The sequence below is a fragment of the Acartia tonsa genome, chromosome 13, assembly GCF_053477335.1.
Source record: "Acartia tonsa isolate MP-2025a chromosome 13, ASM5347733v1, whole genome shotgun sequence".
NCBI lineage: Eukaryota > Metazoa > Arthropoda > Copepoda > Calanoida > Acartiidae > Acartia > Acartia tonsa.
This window is the reverse complement of record NC_137272.1, coordinates 23,895,329-23,910,107: the sequence shown is the minus strand read 5'-3', so window position 1 is coordinate 23,910,107 and position 14,779 is coordinate 23,895,329. Positions and strand designations below refer to the sequence as shown.

The 14,779-nt window shown below is 30.7% G+C and overlaps 2 protein-coding genes and 2 long non-coding RNA genes across 6 annotated transcripts; 3 read left to right on the top strand and 1 right to left on the bottom strand.

The window, feature by feature from the left end:
* Positions 1-7: 7 nt before the first annotated feature.
* Positions 8-1,249, bottom strand: LOC145334993 (uncharacterized). The gene is made up of 3 exons (XR_013885096.1): positions 904-1,249; positions 508-612; positions 8-255 (listed from the first exon to the last, which is right to left on the bottom strand). It is a non-coding gene; the product is annotated as an uncharacterized LOC145334993 (long non-coding RNA).
* A 614-nt stretch (positions 1,250-1,863) lies between these two features.
* LOC145334992 (uncharacterized) lies at positions 1,864-2,813 on the top strand. Its single transcript, XR_013885095.1, has 3 exons — positions 1,864-1,957; positions 2,271-2,409; positions 2,671-2,813. It is a non-coding gene; the product is annotated as an uncharacterized LOC145334992 (long non-coding RNA).
* A 3,784-nt stretch (positions 2,814-6,597) lies between these two features.
* On the top strand, positions 6,598-10,925 carry LOC145334990 (lipid transport auxiliary protein 1). Of its 3 annotated transcripts, none has more exons than XM_080180645.1 (11): positions 6,598-6,699; positions 7,139-7,267; positions 7,360-7,483; positions 7,738-7,833; positions 8,065-8,116; positions 8,517-8,627; positions 8,958-9,022; positions 9,265-9,340; positions 9,952-10,031; positions 10,263-10,338; positions 10,733-10,925. In XM_080180645.1, exons 1-10 carry the CDS (start codon positions 6,642-6,644, stop codon positions 10,291-10,293), a joined length of 822 nt encoding a protein of 273 aa, XP_080036771.1. In that variant the 5' UTR covers positions 6,598-6,641; the 3' UTR covers positions 10,294-10,338; positions 10,733-10,925. The 3 variants fall into 3 exon arrangements, with proteins under 3 accessions (XP_080036771.1, XP_080036770.1, XP_080036769.1); XM_080180644.1 differs by having other exon boundaries at positions 10,664-10,925; XM_080180643.1 differs by lacking the exon at positions 10,733-10,925 and having other exon boundaries at positions 10,263-10,683.
* On the top strand, positions 10,875-14,763 carry LOC145334991 (thialysine N-epsilon-acetyltransferase). Its single transcript, XM_080180647.1, has 7 exons — positions 10,875-10,992; positions 11,994-12,086; positions 12,221-12,260; positions 12,577-12,642; positions 12,946-12,993; positions 13,551-13,610; positions 13,988-14,763. The coding sequence occupies exons 1-7, from the start codon at positions 10,931-10,933 to the stop codon at positions 14,159-14,161; spliced, it is 543 nt and encodes a 180-aa protein (XP_080036773.1). The 5' UTR covers positions 10,875-10,930; the 3' UTR covers positions 14,162-14,763.
* Positions 14,764-14,779: the final 16 nt, after the last annotated feature.

Below are 14,779 nucleotides of genomic sequence, written 5' to 3'. Positions count from 1 at the left end.
TAATTAGTCTGAAAATTTTGACTTTTTAAGTTTTAAATCTAAAAAAACACTATTTTTATTCTGTTATTTACTTAAAGATAATATATTTTTTATTAAACGACAAAACAAAACTATGTTTTAAATATTAAATTCTAACATGACTATAGAAAAATATTAATTTAATCCAATTCAATTTTCTCAAGTCCATGGGGTCTGAAGTGATCTCCATTTCCTTGTGGCTGTGAAACAAAGTATTTCAACCAGAGATTAGGCTCTAAAATTATAGTTACTATTTTAAACCAATTAAAAAGTATGGTAGGTATAATTAATACACCTATAATTTTTGCTGGTCTCCATCAAAATTAAAACATAATGACATATAGACATGCAATATGACTAAACCAAGGTCTTTAAAACGCGAAGTTTATTGGAATAATTAAAATTTTACGAAAGAGTAATTTTAAGGTCATTCTATGTAAAAAGTTACTCAAAAAATTTAACTTGTGGTTTAAAATGTTGTGCATCCCTGAGTGTTGGGTGTCGCGACGCCAGTAATGAGTTCCGTACATTGTAAAGTTAGTATCGCAATCCTTGCCCTCAGGGTTACCCTCGTGAACCAGCCTGTTCGTCATTCTAAATGATAATTTAATAATATGTAACACAATATAACATAAACACTCAGAGCCCAAAATACAATTTTCTACAGTGACTTAAAAAGACAAGACACTAAACGGTAAGTTAATGTATGTGTTCCCTTAAATTTGGTATACAATGTTAACCCCACCGTGAATACAGGAGGGATCCATTCTAATTTCTAGAATTTATAATGGAAAAGTTTTCACACTACTAGATTGCAACCAAGAATATTTTGTTAGATATAATGCAAGTTTGTAGCTATTTATTTTCCAACATATTTGTTTTTACCTCTGAAGCAAGAAAGGGAGAAAACCAACTCCAGAGACAATGGCAAAAGATGGGAGAACTTCGTACCACATGATATTCTGAAATTAACCTCGTTATTCTAATAAAAATCGAGTTATCACCTGTAATATATCGGTGATCGATCTTATAGATATATATATAGAAGCTCTAGCAATAGCTACACGAAAAATTGATAGGTATTATACAACATCTATAGATTTAAAAATTTGGACGCTACGAGTACACTTAGATAATCTAGAAGCAGACAAACTTATCTTCTCGTATATAAATAAGTAAAATAAGCAACAATTCTTTTATTTTAGCTTAAGGTTGGGTTATTTTCTAGAAATAATGCTTTTTAGTAATGGGGGTAAAAGAACATGAACCCTAAAGGAAAGGAGAGAATAGCTAAGCACAAAATGTAAAAAATGCCGCGTATTAAATTTTAGCAGCCATAATAAATGGACAATTACTAATTTCCAAAAATATCCTTAAAATAAAATATTGTTTTGATTTTATCTACAACATGTTTTGATAAAATCGTTTATCGATAACATTATCTAAAATAATGGATTTTGTTACTTGCATGTTTTGTGCTCTATTTTATATGTAAATTTGCTGTAAATTTCATGGTGTGTTTAGGGAAATCTTTTACAGAGAAAAACTTTACTATAAGGAAAATACCGAGTTCAATTTTCTGCTAAATAACAACTTTGTAGCAGACACAAATTACACAAAATTTTGATAATTTTATCATTTAATTGACTTATTATTATTATCTACTATTAATGATTGACCTTTCTGATATATTTTTATTGTATTTATGCGTAATCTTAATATTTTGTTAAACTTGTATATCAAAATCTAATTTTTCTTACATTTAAAAGCCCTTAAGATAAGTTTCCTTTTATATAAAAATCATTTCTTTACTTTTAATTTAAAGGTTATCATTGTTTTTTTTTCAGAATACAATGCATTAAAATTTTTTTCAGATACTTATTCAACTTTACATATGAAATATATGTGCCAGCTGATTCGAATTAACCATTATAAATAGGTCAGTACATAAATATTCAGTTCAAATAGATAATATTTAAAGAAAGTTAATTTATGATAGTATTAGCTTTTCTAATACAAAGTATTGTAGTGAAATTGCAAGAAAATTTGAACTATCTCCGTATATGTTAGGATTGAACCAAAGTAGAAAAATCACCAACTATTTTTTTTTAATCTGGCAATATTTAATATGTCTATTTGTTTTGACTCTACTTTGTTCTTTGTTTGAACACTAATCAATTATAGTCCACGTACTAAAGTCCGTATAGTTACAAATTTAACTATACGTTCATATGAATGATTTCTTTTCATAGGTTTCTTACTGCAAGAAGATGGAAGGGACACACTTGGAATCTCCAAGCAATTTATCGTGGATTATAAACAAGATATTTGAAGAAAAATCTGATTATATTTCTATCATTTGTGCAGAAAACAAAGTATTTAAATGTTCAGGTAATTAAAGAAATTTAAAGGGGGAGGGGGAAGGAGTATTTTTTCAGAGATATCGTAAATCAATGATTAAAGCAGACTTTAAAACATTACGAGAAATTTATGCAAACAATTTTTGGAGGGAAGAAACTCTAACTTGATGTCGCATCTAGTATAGCATCATTAACGGCGTATAATCCAAAATTTGAACCTTTATACTCTTCATTTTATGCTCAAATCGTAGGTTTACATTTGTTTAACTTAACATATCATATGTTTGTTAAGGATTGCTACTTGCAGCCAGGGAGTAAGGGAGGGGACAATGGATCGAATATTCAATTTTTAAGGAGTCTCCGACTTTGGGGACTGGCTTAAAGGGAATGTGCACGAATACAGGAGATTCTTACTGATTTTGGGGACTTGCGCATCAATGCCCCGCTAACTAGCTGAGCTAGTTTTGAATATGCAGACAGAAAAGTTTGTTATTTATCGATGGTTTTAACAAATATTTTCTCCCAAGAAAATGTCTTTTCATGTATAGAAACTCTACTGTGATATTTATGTATTAGATAATCTAAGAACCGCTTGAATTAAGGGGTCAATTATAAATATATCAGAAGGGTTGAGGTAGTTCTAAACAAGATTTTTCTAGTGATTAATTACAGAATGTTTACTACATTGTGATGTGTTGATAATTTAATTTTCAAGTAAATGATTTTTTTCTTAGAACTAATTTTGTTCTAAATTAGGTTACCATGATCCCTTTCCATTTTTGGTAAAAATTTCTTGATAAATCTGGTTTTTATTGCTTTTCAGCAAACCCTCTTAAATTGAATTAATTGCCCATTGTCCCCTCCCTTACTCCCTGACTTGCAGCAGTGTCACCCTTTATATCAAATTTAATGAAAAGATCCATCCAGAACTTCGACGAATGTATTTTATACCTTCCTGACATAAATATTGCTGCAATACAAGGCATTTTCCAAATTATAGATGATTTTGCTTCGACACAAATTACTTCTGATAATATTGACTGGAATATTGACCCAATTGAAAATTTGTTCTACAAGAAAATCAAAAGAGAAGTCTATGCCAAACTAGTAAAAGAAGAAAATGACCCTATTTACTTTGAAACCATTTATTGCAAGAATGATTTTGATGAAATTGATCTGACGTCTCAGTCAGTTAAAATTGAGTATGAAACTTCTGAAGATGAACAACTAGACTCTAAGAAAAGTATTTTTATAAGAGACTGCAAAGTCGATATTCAACAACTTACAAATGTTAAAGACCCTAAGAAAAAAGCAAAACAGACAATTAGAAAAAAGGGAAACAAAAATGTTAAGGAAATAAATAAAAATGATTCAGATTTAATTTTTAACTTGCTCGATGAAAATAAGAAAGACGACATGCTTGAAGAAACAAAAACAAAGATAAAAAATCCAAGGAAAAGGAAAGCCAAAGTTAATGAATCTTTACAAGAAGATAGTGATATAGAATATGACATAGATAATGCTGACCCTAATTATTCAGAAAGTGAAAGTGATGCTGAAAATAACAAAGAAAAGAAAGGAAAGAAAAATCCGACAAGAAAAAGAAAAGGAAGATCTGAGAAACGAATAAAGCTTGAGGATTTGCCAAAAGATGAAAAAGTTCTAAATTCCAATGAACTTATGAAAAATCTGTTGGAAGATGAAACAAATCTTACTAACCCTGTTCCATATATCTATCAAATAAATGGTTTAACTGTTTACGATGCTCTACCTGCTACTTTGATGATTTGTCCTCTATGTATGTTTCAATTTAATGCAGTTAAAGTTTTTGCACAACATATTCAAAGACATAAGCTAAGAACCTTCAAATGTCAATGCATACCAAACACAAATAATCAAGAAGTGAAAGAAGACCACATAAAGGAAATTCTTTACAATTTATTTTATCAAATGATTAATACAAATCCTTTTCTATTAATATCCCTAAAAATAGTGAAGAGGTGAAGAATCCGTCTTACCTTATTTTTGTTTTGAACAAATTTTACTTGTAATGCTTCTACTAAATTAGGTTCGTTTACATCCTCCTGCTTTTTTTGTTTGCACAATGTGTAGAATATGCTTTTAAAAAAAGATTTTTTCAAACAAAATTGTAATAAAATTAACATACAGAAAAATCATTGGAATTGGGTTTGTTGCGAAACATGTAAGAAACTAATAGATCCAGAAAAGTATGACAGACATCAAGCTGTCAAGCATAATAACATGCTGAAACACGTAAAATGTGATTATTGTGAAGAAACATTCTTAACCAAAAATACAAGTTCTTACAAAATACACATGGCTTACCATAAAGCAGAAAGTTTTACTTGCGACTGTCCAATTTTATTTGATAGCAAGAAAATGAAGGTTCACCACATGCACTCCGTACATCTAAAAGAATTGATTTGTTGCACACAATGTTTATTTGTTTGTATTAGTAGAAAAAAACTTGAGCATCATGTTAAAAAAGAACATTTAGATTTGAGTAAAAAACCTTCTTTGGCAACAACTGTTTGTGAACTCTGCGGGGCAACTGTAAAAAATCACCACATGAAAGAACATATGCTAAGAGTTCATGATAATGTGATGAAACAGTGTCCATATTGTCCAAAACAAATGTCTGCACATAACTTAAGAACACATATCAGGAAATGCCATGAAAGTGGAGGTGTGTGTAATATTTGTGGAGCACAAGTTGGTGACTTGGTTAGACATAATAAAAGTGTTCATACTCCGAAGCATCTCTTGAAATATCCATGTAAACATTGTGATAAAGCATTCATGTATTCCAATGATATTAAGAAACATATGATGAGCGCACACCTGAAAGAAAGACCCTACAAGTGCAGGTATGGGTGTGAGTTTGCTTATAATGATAATAGTAACAGGAATCAACATGAAAAGAAGAAACATGGCCAACTTTTTACAGCAGCTAAAAATATGATTTCTGAAGTCAAGGATGAATAATCAAAATATACCTAGTTACTTTTTTTAGTAGCTTTGCAATTATAATTTAAAATTGTGTTTTTCTTGCTGATATCTAATTCATTAGAAAGTAATGCCGAACAAAGGGGGGGGGGGGGGCGGATGTGCCACTTTTTGAAACCAAAAGTAAAACGCGCATGAACTCAGCCCATTAAAGAGTTACAGCTCTAAAATTTGGCACTGCAGTTGCTTGTGTGGAGAACAATATGGAACTGTGAAGAAACGGCGGCGTAACTGCCGCTCCCTCCAAAAACCGCCGTTTCCCGCCGAAATGTTTTTGTGCTATTTTTCGCCAAATTAGACAGTTCTCAATCATCTGAGATATATCATATACCAATATTTTAAAAGAATTGCAAGTGTAAAATCTTACAAGTGTCAAGTGAAAATATATGGGAAATTTTTATGAAAAAAAGTTTATCTCATATTATTGAAAATTGTCTATTATGGCGAGAAAAGGCAAAAAAAAATTTCGGCGTGAAACGGCGGTTTTCGGCGGGAGCGGTTGTTCCGCCGCCGTTTCTTAACAGTTCCAAATTGTTCTCCACAAAAGCAACTGCTGTGCCAAATTTTAGAGCTGTAACTCTTTTATGGGCTTAGATCATGCGCGTTTTACTTTTGGTTTCAAAAAAAGGGACACATCCCCCCCCCCTTTACAATCTTTTTTTATTTAAAAAAGTGTAAATTGTATATTGTTCAGCTATTATGAAAAAAAACACTAAATATGAAAATGAATAAGTCACTTTATTTGAAGCAGATGATGTCTTTTTTTATACCTAATCCATAAACAAATAAGGAAGTTATGGTCCTTATTCTTGTGGAACAAACATGGTCGATAGGATTTAAGTACCTACATTGTAAATATTAATCGAAAGTTACTCCATAGTTTTTCTTGATTCCATTTTTATTTTTGCATTACATTGACGAAACAGCAATTAGAATATTGTTTTGATATTTCCTTTTTATTTTTTTTTACTGGTCATTTTTTCTGTTTGGATTTTATGTTGTGTATTACTATTATACCTACCTAGTATTGGTAGGTACATTGTTAGTTTTCTAAAAAAATAATGTTTATGTCATTGTGTATGTATTGTAAAATATTGTTAAACTATTATTTTCTTTCTTGATAGTTATCTATTTAAATAACTAATATATAAATTGCATTTGAAGTGTAGTATTGTATGTATTGAATGAATTTCAGATACCTAAATATTTGTAAAACAAAATTTAATGAATTGAAAAATGGATTTAGCGGAAGATAGTTTACCGCCAACAACGCCAAATCATGAACAACTGTCAGGTCTGTAACAGTTTATAAATATTAAAGTACTGCATTACTTCTAATTGCAAAGCCACTCTACAATCTGAAATGCCTGTCTATCCGTATGTTTTTCCGTCTGCCTGTAAGAAACTGTATGGGAAACGTGATTTTCTCGGCTGCTATTTAAGGTAGCTAAATCTTGTTGTGAAGATTTCCTACACTGAGCATGCAGTATATAACTTAGTCGGACCGTCTAGAATATTGAAAAACATATAAAAGGTTTCGTGATTTTTTCTATTTAATTCTTGATTTATGATCACTGAACAATTGTTCTCTAAATCAATTTGTCCATATTTCTATCCTTGATTTTTTGTACTTTTTTGCTTTGTTATTTATGGATGTTGCCATCCTTAATATCAAAATATTTTACAATAAAGCTTCTCTGCAATTAAACTTAATCAACCATGATATTTTGTAGGCGTTGCTGTAGTAATAATTATGGGAATATGTGTACAGACCATAATCATTTTGATAATATTTGCCAAGAGGCAGATTATGAGATTTACTCTGAGAGCCAGGCGGGGTCCCCATGTCTCTGTTGGACAAGGTATAATTATTTTTACTAACATATAAAATATTTAAAAATGTTGATAGTTTTGTGTATTTTCTTTAATTTGATTTCTGATTATTTGTATATAGGTGGACTGAAGCCATTACGGAAAGAGATAGATCGACGTATAGAGTATGCCTCCCACATAACAACTGAACCAAGACTGGTTTTCCCCCAACAAACTAATCCTGACCTTCAAATTGATAATATTAGGTATGTAATGTTTCAATATTTTTTATTCAGTAAAAAAGTTTCTAGTTTCTTTATAGACAATGGAAGCAACCATAGCTTCTATATCATTTTATAAGAGGGGTAACACCGGATTGTATTGTAATTATATTTTTAAAATTGAAAAAAATAGATGGTAATAATAACATTCTTCCCATTTTATGTATTTTTTTAACTGTCGTTGTTCTAAATAAAATTATTTCATAAAAAAATGCTCTGACGTCCTTTTTTCCTTATAGAAGCCGGGTAACAGCAGTGAGTAGGATAGAAGAGTTGGATTGTTTACTTGGATCGTACAGTCCAGAATATATGAGGCCACCTGGAGCAAATCTTAGGTATGATTCAATCATTTTAAAAGCCTTCCTTAAATGATAAGGTACAATAAAAAAACATAGGTAAACTAAGTCTTAGATAGTCCGTTCGGCATTAATAATTTTATCCATGATTCTTTTTTTTCAGTAGGAACTTTTGTACTTGAGGCCCCCCCCCCCCTCCTTTTTCGAATTTACTAAAGGTCTCCTTCCGATTTTTCTATCATATTTAAAATTTGTTCATTTTATACCTAGATCATTTCTTATTGAATGTTTGGCTGGGCCTCTTTGTGGTTTAGAACCTAAGGTATTTCATTGTTTAATTCATACTTTTAAAAATAAATTATATGCTAAAAATATCGACAAAAGTGCTTCATATTTCAGTTTTAAAATGGACTTATTGTTCTCTTGACTTATTTATATTTAATATTTGGTAAAATATCATAAAAATATATCATTTTTGACGTACACTAAAAACATTAGGCATTGAATATTATTCCATCAATGTTTTAAGTATCTGTCTATACTAATCATTGCTACTACAAAAAAAACAAAAAATGATTCCTGTAATGATCAAGTGTAGAAAAATACTATTTTTAATTTCACTTTGAAAGAAAAATACCTACACAATAAGTTTTCGTTTTAATGGTTATATGTTTGACAGTAAGTTTTATATGAAGACCGTTAAAACATTTGTTTATTTTCAGCAAATTCATATATTTTGTGACGTGTATGAGCATGCCCGTCACCACTACGCTCCCTTCCTGGAACCAGAACTTAATAATTTCAATGTTGCTTTTGATGTATTAAAATCACAGGTCAGATTTTAGTATGGTTTAAAAGCAAAGCTTTTTACAGGAGGGTGTTTGTCCGTTCGTCTGACCTTCTATAACATGCTTATTAATTTAAACATGATCCAAGTATCTTGTATTAAAGCGATTTGGATTACATTTTATCCAATTAGTATTTAGACATATGTTGCTTTAACATATAAAGTTTAGTGACTCTGTAGGTATTTGATATTTTATAGATCTGTGCATTATTAGTATTGAAGGCATTTATACAGCAGACAGAATGAGGGTAGAAAAGCTTTGCAGGACATATTTCCAATCTACATTTTTTATAAACATAATTATATTCTGTTTCAGATTGAAGAAAATACTCGTACACGACCCGAAACTCCTAAGAAAGGACTTGGTACGCCTGTTAATAGGTGAGTTTTTATTAATTAGAAGAATTAAGGAACAGCAAATATGATTATAAAAAATTTACGCATCCTGTAAATTCAATTGATAATTGAAAAGTTTAGACACTATTAGTTTTGAACCTACCAAAAATGATTAAATGGTAGTACCCAAATTTTAAGGGCAACGACAAGACAACAGTCAAATATTACCCCCCCCCCCCCTCCGTTTAATCTCACGATAATTTTGTTAAAATTTATTTTCTAACTAGACGAACTAAGAACAGGCCAAGACGACGTTTACCAACCTCCAGTGAGGACAATAAACAACAACCCAATAGACCAGAGGTAAATAATAATTTAAGAATGCTGAGATATAGGTATACCCTAAAATGAGAATATAAATAGTTTATTTCTAGTAAAAGGGGACTATTTATGAAAATAAACAAGTGATATTTAGCACCTTTTAGTAAAATCTAAACATCTTTTTATATTTATTTTGAGAAATGGACATTATATCACTTTTCCAGAATAAAATTTAATTTTCACCGAGTTTTTTTTATTACAAATATTTGATTTTAAAAACTTATATTCTTGTGATATAGGTAATGGTATGTGTTATGATTCACAAAAGAATACTCCTGTTATTTGTGGAAAAGCCAATTTATTTTGGTGTTATTCGAACATACATATGAGAAATAATTAAGATACTTTTGATTTTTTTATGCATTTGACGATCGACAATTAAAGACACCTTGAACTCAACAAAATGTTTGATAGAATTTCGATTAAAAATTCCAGACATTTTTCACTTTTCTTCAACTTAAGTGGTGAAAAAATAATTTATTTCTGTAAAAATAGCAATAATTAATAGTGAACTGTTACTGTAATAGTGTACTGTTATGTACATTAAAATCAAATATTGTTATAGAACCTTTGCATAAAATGTTCCTTTTTAGATATTATTGGGAGCAACAGATACAGTAGTTGTAGTTCAGACAGATGAATCTTCTAGAGTTTTAAGAACTAGCCAATCCAGGAATGGAGAAATGTTTATGAAAGTAAAATAAGTTTTAGATTCTGCTTTGCCTTATAGCCTATAAATATTCGTTCATAACTTCCTTTCCACCCCCACCCCCCAAAAAAGAAAATTAATGACAGCAATATCTGCAATTATTAAAATTTTTGGCGAAGTTCCTAATGGCCAATGGCAAAGCAACATTTACCATACTCTTATTTTCAAATGAAACAATTCTCCTTTTTTGTTTAGACATCAATCTGGAAACCAAGCTCTCGTATAAACATTAAACATAGATAAAATTACTCATTTAATTTAATAAAACACTGTTAATCTCTAACTTTAATCCTAATCCTTTCCCCTTTTTGTCAGCTTATAATTTCATACAGGGATGGCGAGGGTTATGAAATTTTTATCTATTTACACACAATTTTAACAAGCTAAAACAGACAAAATTTCCCTCATTAAAATGAAGGGAAAAAAGTTTATAGCTCATCGTTATATCACTGAATCTTTTACTTTTCAAGTCAAAAAAAAACAAAATAAATCTTTAACTTTGTTGAAGAGATCCAAACTAAGAAACAATGGCTACACACACACACACACACACACACACACACACACACAAGAGAATTACTGTATTTTATTACAAGTTAGGTTATTATTCTTGTCATTATTTTAAAAATATATATATATTAATGATTGAGATATCTCTATGCTAGAACTAGGACTGTTATTGCCATGCAATAATGTTTAGATTTGATATTAACTCTATTTAAAGGCATTATTTGGTTAAAATTCATTCAGTTGTTACATTTTAAGTATGATACCTAGTTTTAATTTGTAAATACGTATTATTATTTTCTTCTATTTATTTATGTATATTTCTTACAAAATATGTTATTAAATTTCAGATTATAATGTCAGATATTAGCAACATAGTTATTAGGGAAGGAAGAAAGGAGGATTGTGTTCAAATAAGGTCTTTTATAACTTGATAATCTTGATACAAACAATGATAACAACATCCATAAATGTGAAGATTTACAATTTTACTTAGAGAACCGCTAGTAATACCCCGCGCAGGAGTTATCCAGAGCCATTAAAACTACCACTTTATTTCCAACTAGCTGCTACGCCCCTAGAGGCCTCTAGTGGCACTTTAAATGTTTTTTTTTTATATTAAAATATGTCTATTGCGTTAGATGTTTGTGTTTGCGTTGAACTCTCCTTCTAAAATCGAGAACGTAAAAAAAATTTTTTTTTTAAATTTCTCTTGGGAGGGTGGTGGTACCCTCCCCCAAAATAGTTAAAAACCTTCCCGGGAAAAACCTATGAGAATCTACCCTGTTAAGGAGAACCCGATCGGTTCAGTGTTTAGCGAGATCCATCGGTACACACAGACACACAGACAAACATCCTGTTACTTTAGTATAAGGATTAATAAAAATTATGTGTGGTTGGAGAATCAAATGTGTTTTTTTTCTAGACATCTACAATACTTAGTAAGGACTAGTACTTTTTGTGTAACCAGTGGCTAAACACGCCCCTAGAGGCACACGAGTGTCGATCCTTGACTTTAAATTTTAGTTTTAAAAAGAATAAGTGTAAAAATGCAATTTTATGGAGAGGGGGGGGGGGGGCGCATTTTTGTAGGGTTGATTTTTTGAGAAGGTAGTTATTCCATTCCCCAAAATAGTCATAAACCTTCCCTGACCTTTTTGTTTAGCAGTTAGTGAGATTCTCAGCCACACACACAAACACTGTTACTATATGTATAAAAAATATATAAAAATATAAAAAAATTTGTTTTTTTCCATGGGCGATTTTTCTTTGGAAACCTCTATAACCTTCCCTAGACCTCTAGAAGCTTTATTGTAAAGGATAACCATGTCGGTCCAGCAGTTACCGAGATTCTTTGCTTCAAACACACACGCACATAGACATCCTGTTAATTTTAAGTAAGGATATATTTAATTACAGAGGATTGATCCAAGAGCTGGCGGACTATGAGAAAACACCTGATGGACCAAAAATTACAGCTGATACTCTTATTCAAGATGGATTTGGAGACAGGAATCAAATAATTACCAACAAGTTTTAATGTATAATATCAAAACAATGATTATAACATCTTTATTAATTAAAAAAAATACGAGTTATGATATTGTACTTAGTAAATCCATAATTATTATTTCACTGATTACCAGACCTTTCTTCCACATGTTTGTAGCTGAACTTGACAATCAGGTTTTTTTTTCAACATAGCTTCTTTATAGCTGGAACATACATAAGCAGGGATACATGTTATAATTCTTTAAGGCTTATTTTTGGTTGCCCTAGCTATTGATTGAGGGTAAGAGAAAAAGCTATTCCTATGTTAACTGATTTTTTGGTTAAGATATTTGATTAATTTCTTGAAAGTTGCAAATGTTGTAATTTAGAAGGAATTGAAAATACCCAAATTTTATTTCTTTATTCAATAGGTAGGAGAAATGTTTGGAAGGCAAATAAAAAAGTTAATAGGTGCCTTATCAATATTTACCTAACCTTTTTTTTATTTTAGTTAGTTGGGTTCACTTTGTACTTCTATGCCTATTCAACATGGGAAGGCAAAGCTATTTATATGGAGGTAGGATTAGCATATTTTCAGGTATTTTTTTATGTAAGTTAATAGTATAGGTATTTTAAGAAATAGTAGGATGATTGTTGGTTTATTGATTTTGTGCTGGACATTTTTGTTTTATGTGCATTCGTTACCGGGGACAAAGATAAACAGTACAATCAGTTGCGGAATATTTTCAAAAGATTTTTGTCTTTCGATAAAGTTTAGATTAAAATCTAAAGACAGAATAAAAATACATACCATGGACCACCAAACAGCAAATAAAAGTGAAATTCTGAATTCGGTCGGCTTAGAATGATATTATTTTAGGATATTTATGTGAAGCCAGAGTACAGGAGCAAGGGTCTGGGTACAAAGGTAAATTTTTGTAAGTGCAGTTTCTAAATCACACATTTCAGTAAAATGTTCAGCTCAGGAATAAGGTATAACCAACAAGCGAAATAAATCAAAAATAATATTTGGGGAGCAAATGGAAATTTCGTCAATTTTACGATGTGTTGCCCCCCAAAGACAGCTGAAAAACAAGTGTAGGTTTCGTGATTTTTTCCTCAAATTAATTTCGTTGTTGACATAAGCTGTGTTCAGCTTAATATCCAATCATGAAAATGATTGTGCTTGTTAGAATTCTATCAGAAGTATAGGAACTAAATGAAACTATTAATAGTTTTTATGTAATAAAATTTAACATAGATAATTTTGAATTAGATATGTTTTAGTTATTATTCGTAACGAAGCTACTCTATTAGTAACTGTTTCTCTGTACTACTATCTGCTAAAAAAATCCGAGAGTGAGGAGACATTTGACTGTCAATTGCACTAAGGCCCAAAGTTTTATTTTCACTGGGTATTTATCGTCTTTCCTCTTTTCTTTATTTGTTATTATTGGACTTAGTTCGTCTTTATTTAATATTAAGTTATGGAAAAGTGTAGTAAATACTGGTTTGAAGGAGGGATGCACTCGTTGTAACTTCCAGGTAATCTTATTTTTAATACCTATAACACCGGCCACGCTCCTATCATATAGCTTTATATTGGTAGATGGGGGAGGAAAATAGTCTAAGACTAGATTTAAGCAAAGCTTTCCTAAAAAAACTTTATCGGTTTATTGGTTAATGAGTCAACGGATCAACAAAATAAAACCTTAAGTACTAGGTATACATAATAAGATTGTTTTTTTTTTATACATGCTTTGTTTTAGTCAAACTGTTTTAAAGTAACAAATTCTTACTGTGGACTAAATATAGATACATCGTCTTATATAATAACTGTAATTTCTTTTGTTTTTTGGCAGTATACAATTTGTTTAAACTCAATTAGTACCTACTCATTTAGTTCATACATTGCATTTTAGGTCTTAGACTGGAACAAGCCCAGTATTGATTACTACAAGAGACAAGGAGCTACAGATATATCTGAATCCGAGGGTTGGCTGGCCTTCAGAATGAACCATGCTGCCATGAAGGCGTTTGTTCTCAAAGGAGAGACTATGGGTGCTAAAGGATTGAAGGAGAATCTTAAAGCTTGATTTAAAATGACATAAGTTTTGCAAGATATAGGGATGTTGTTACTTAGGATATTAATTTATTTTCATCCAAATTTGCCAATGAAAAAAAGTTAATTATAAAATAAACACAACAATACAATATTTAAAATGTTGTTTTATAGGGGTACAATATGGAACTGTGAAGAAACGTCGGCGCAGCCGCCGAAAACCGCCGAGAAAAGGCATAACAAATTTCAGCGGGAAACGGCGGTTTTCGGCGGTTTCTTCACAGTTCCATATTGTACCCCTATAAAGCAACTGCCATGCAAAATGTCAGACCTGTAACTCTTTTTTTAGTTGAGTTCCTTTGTTGACTTTTAGAATTGGTTTCAAAAAGTGTCACTTTCGCCCCCCCCCCCTTATTTACTTATATTTGTGAAAAATATACAAAGTAAGCATTTATTCGAATTATGTTAAAGTAAATTTTGCGTCAAAGAAACTTTGGTGTACCGAAACTTTTTGCCTGCCTTTTTAAATATTAATATCATATTGCTTTGCATTTCATTTTGATTTAAAAACAGTATACCTAGCTATGTGATCTGACAGTTGATTTTTTTTACATTTTTATACCTACTTTTTTCAGACTTTAAAACATGGTTA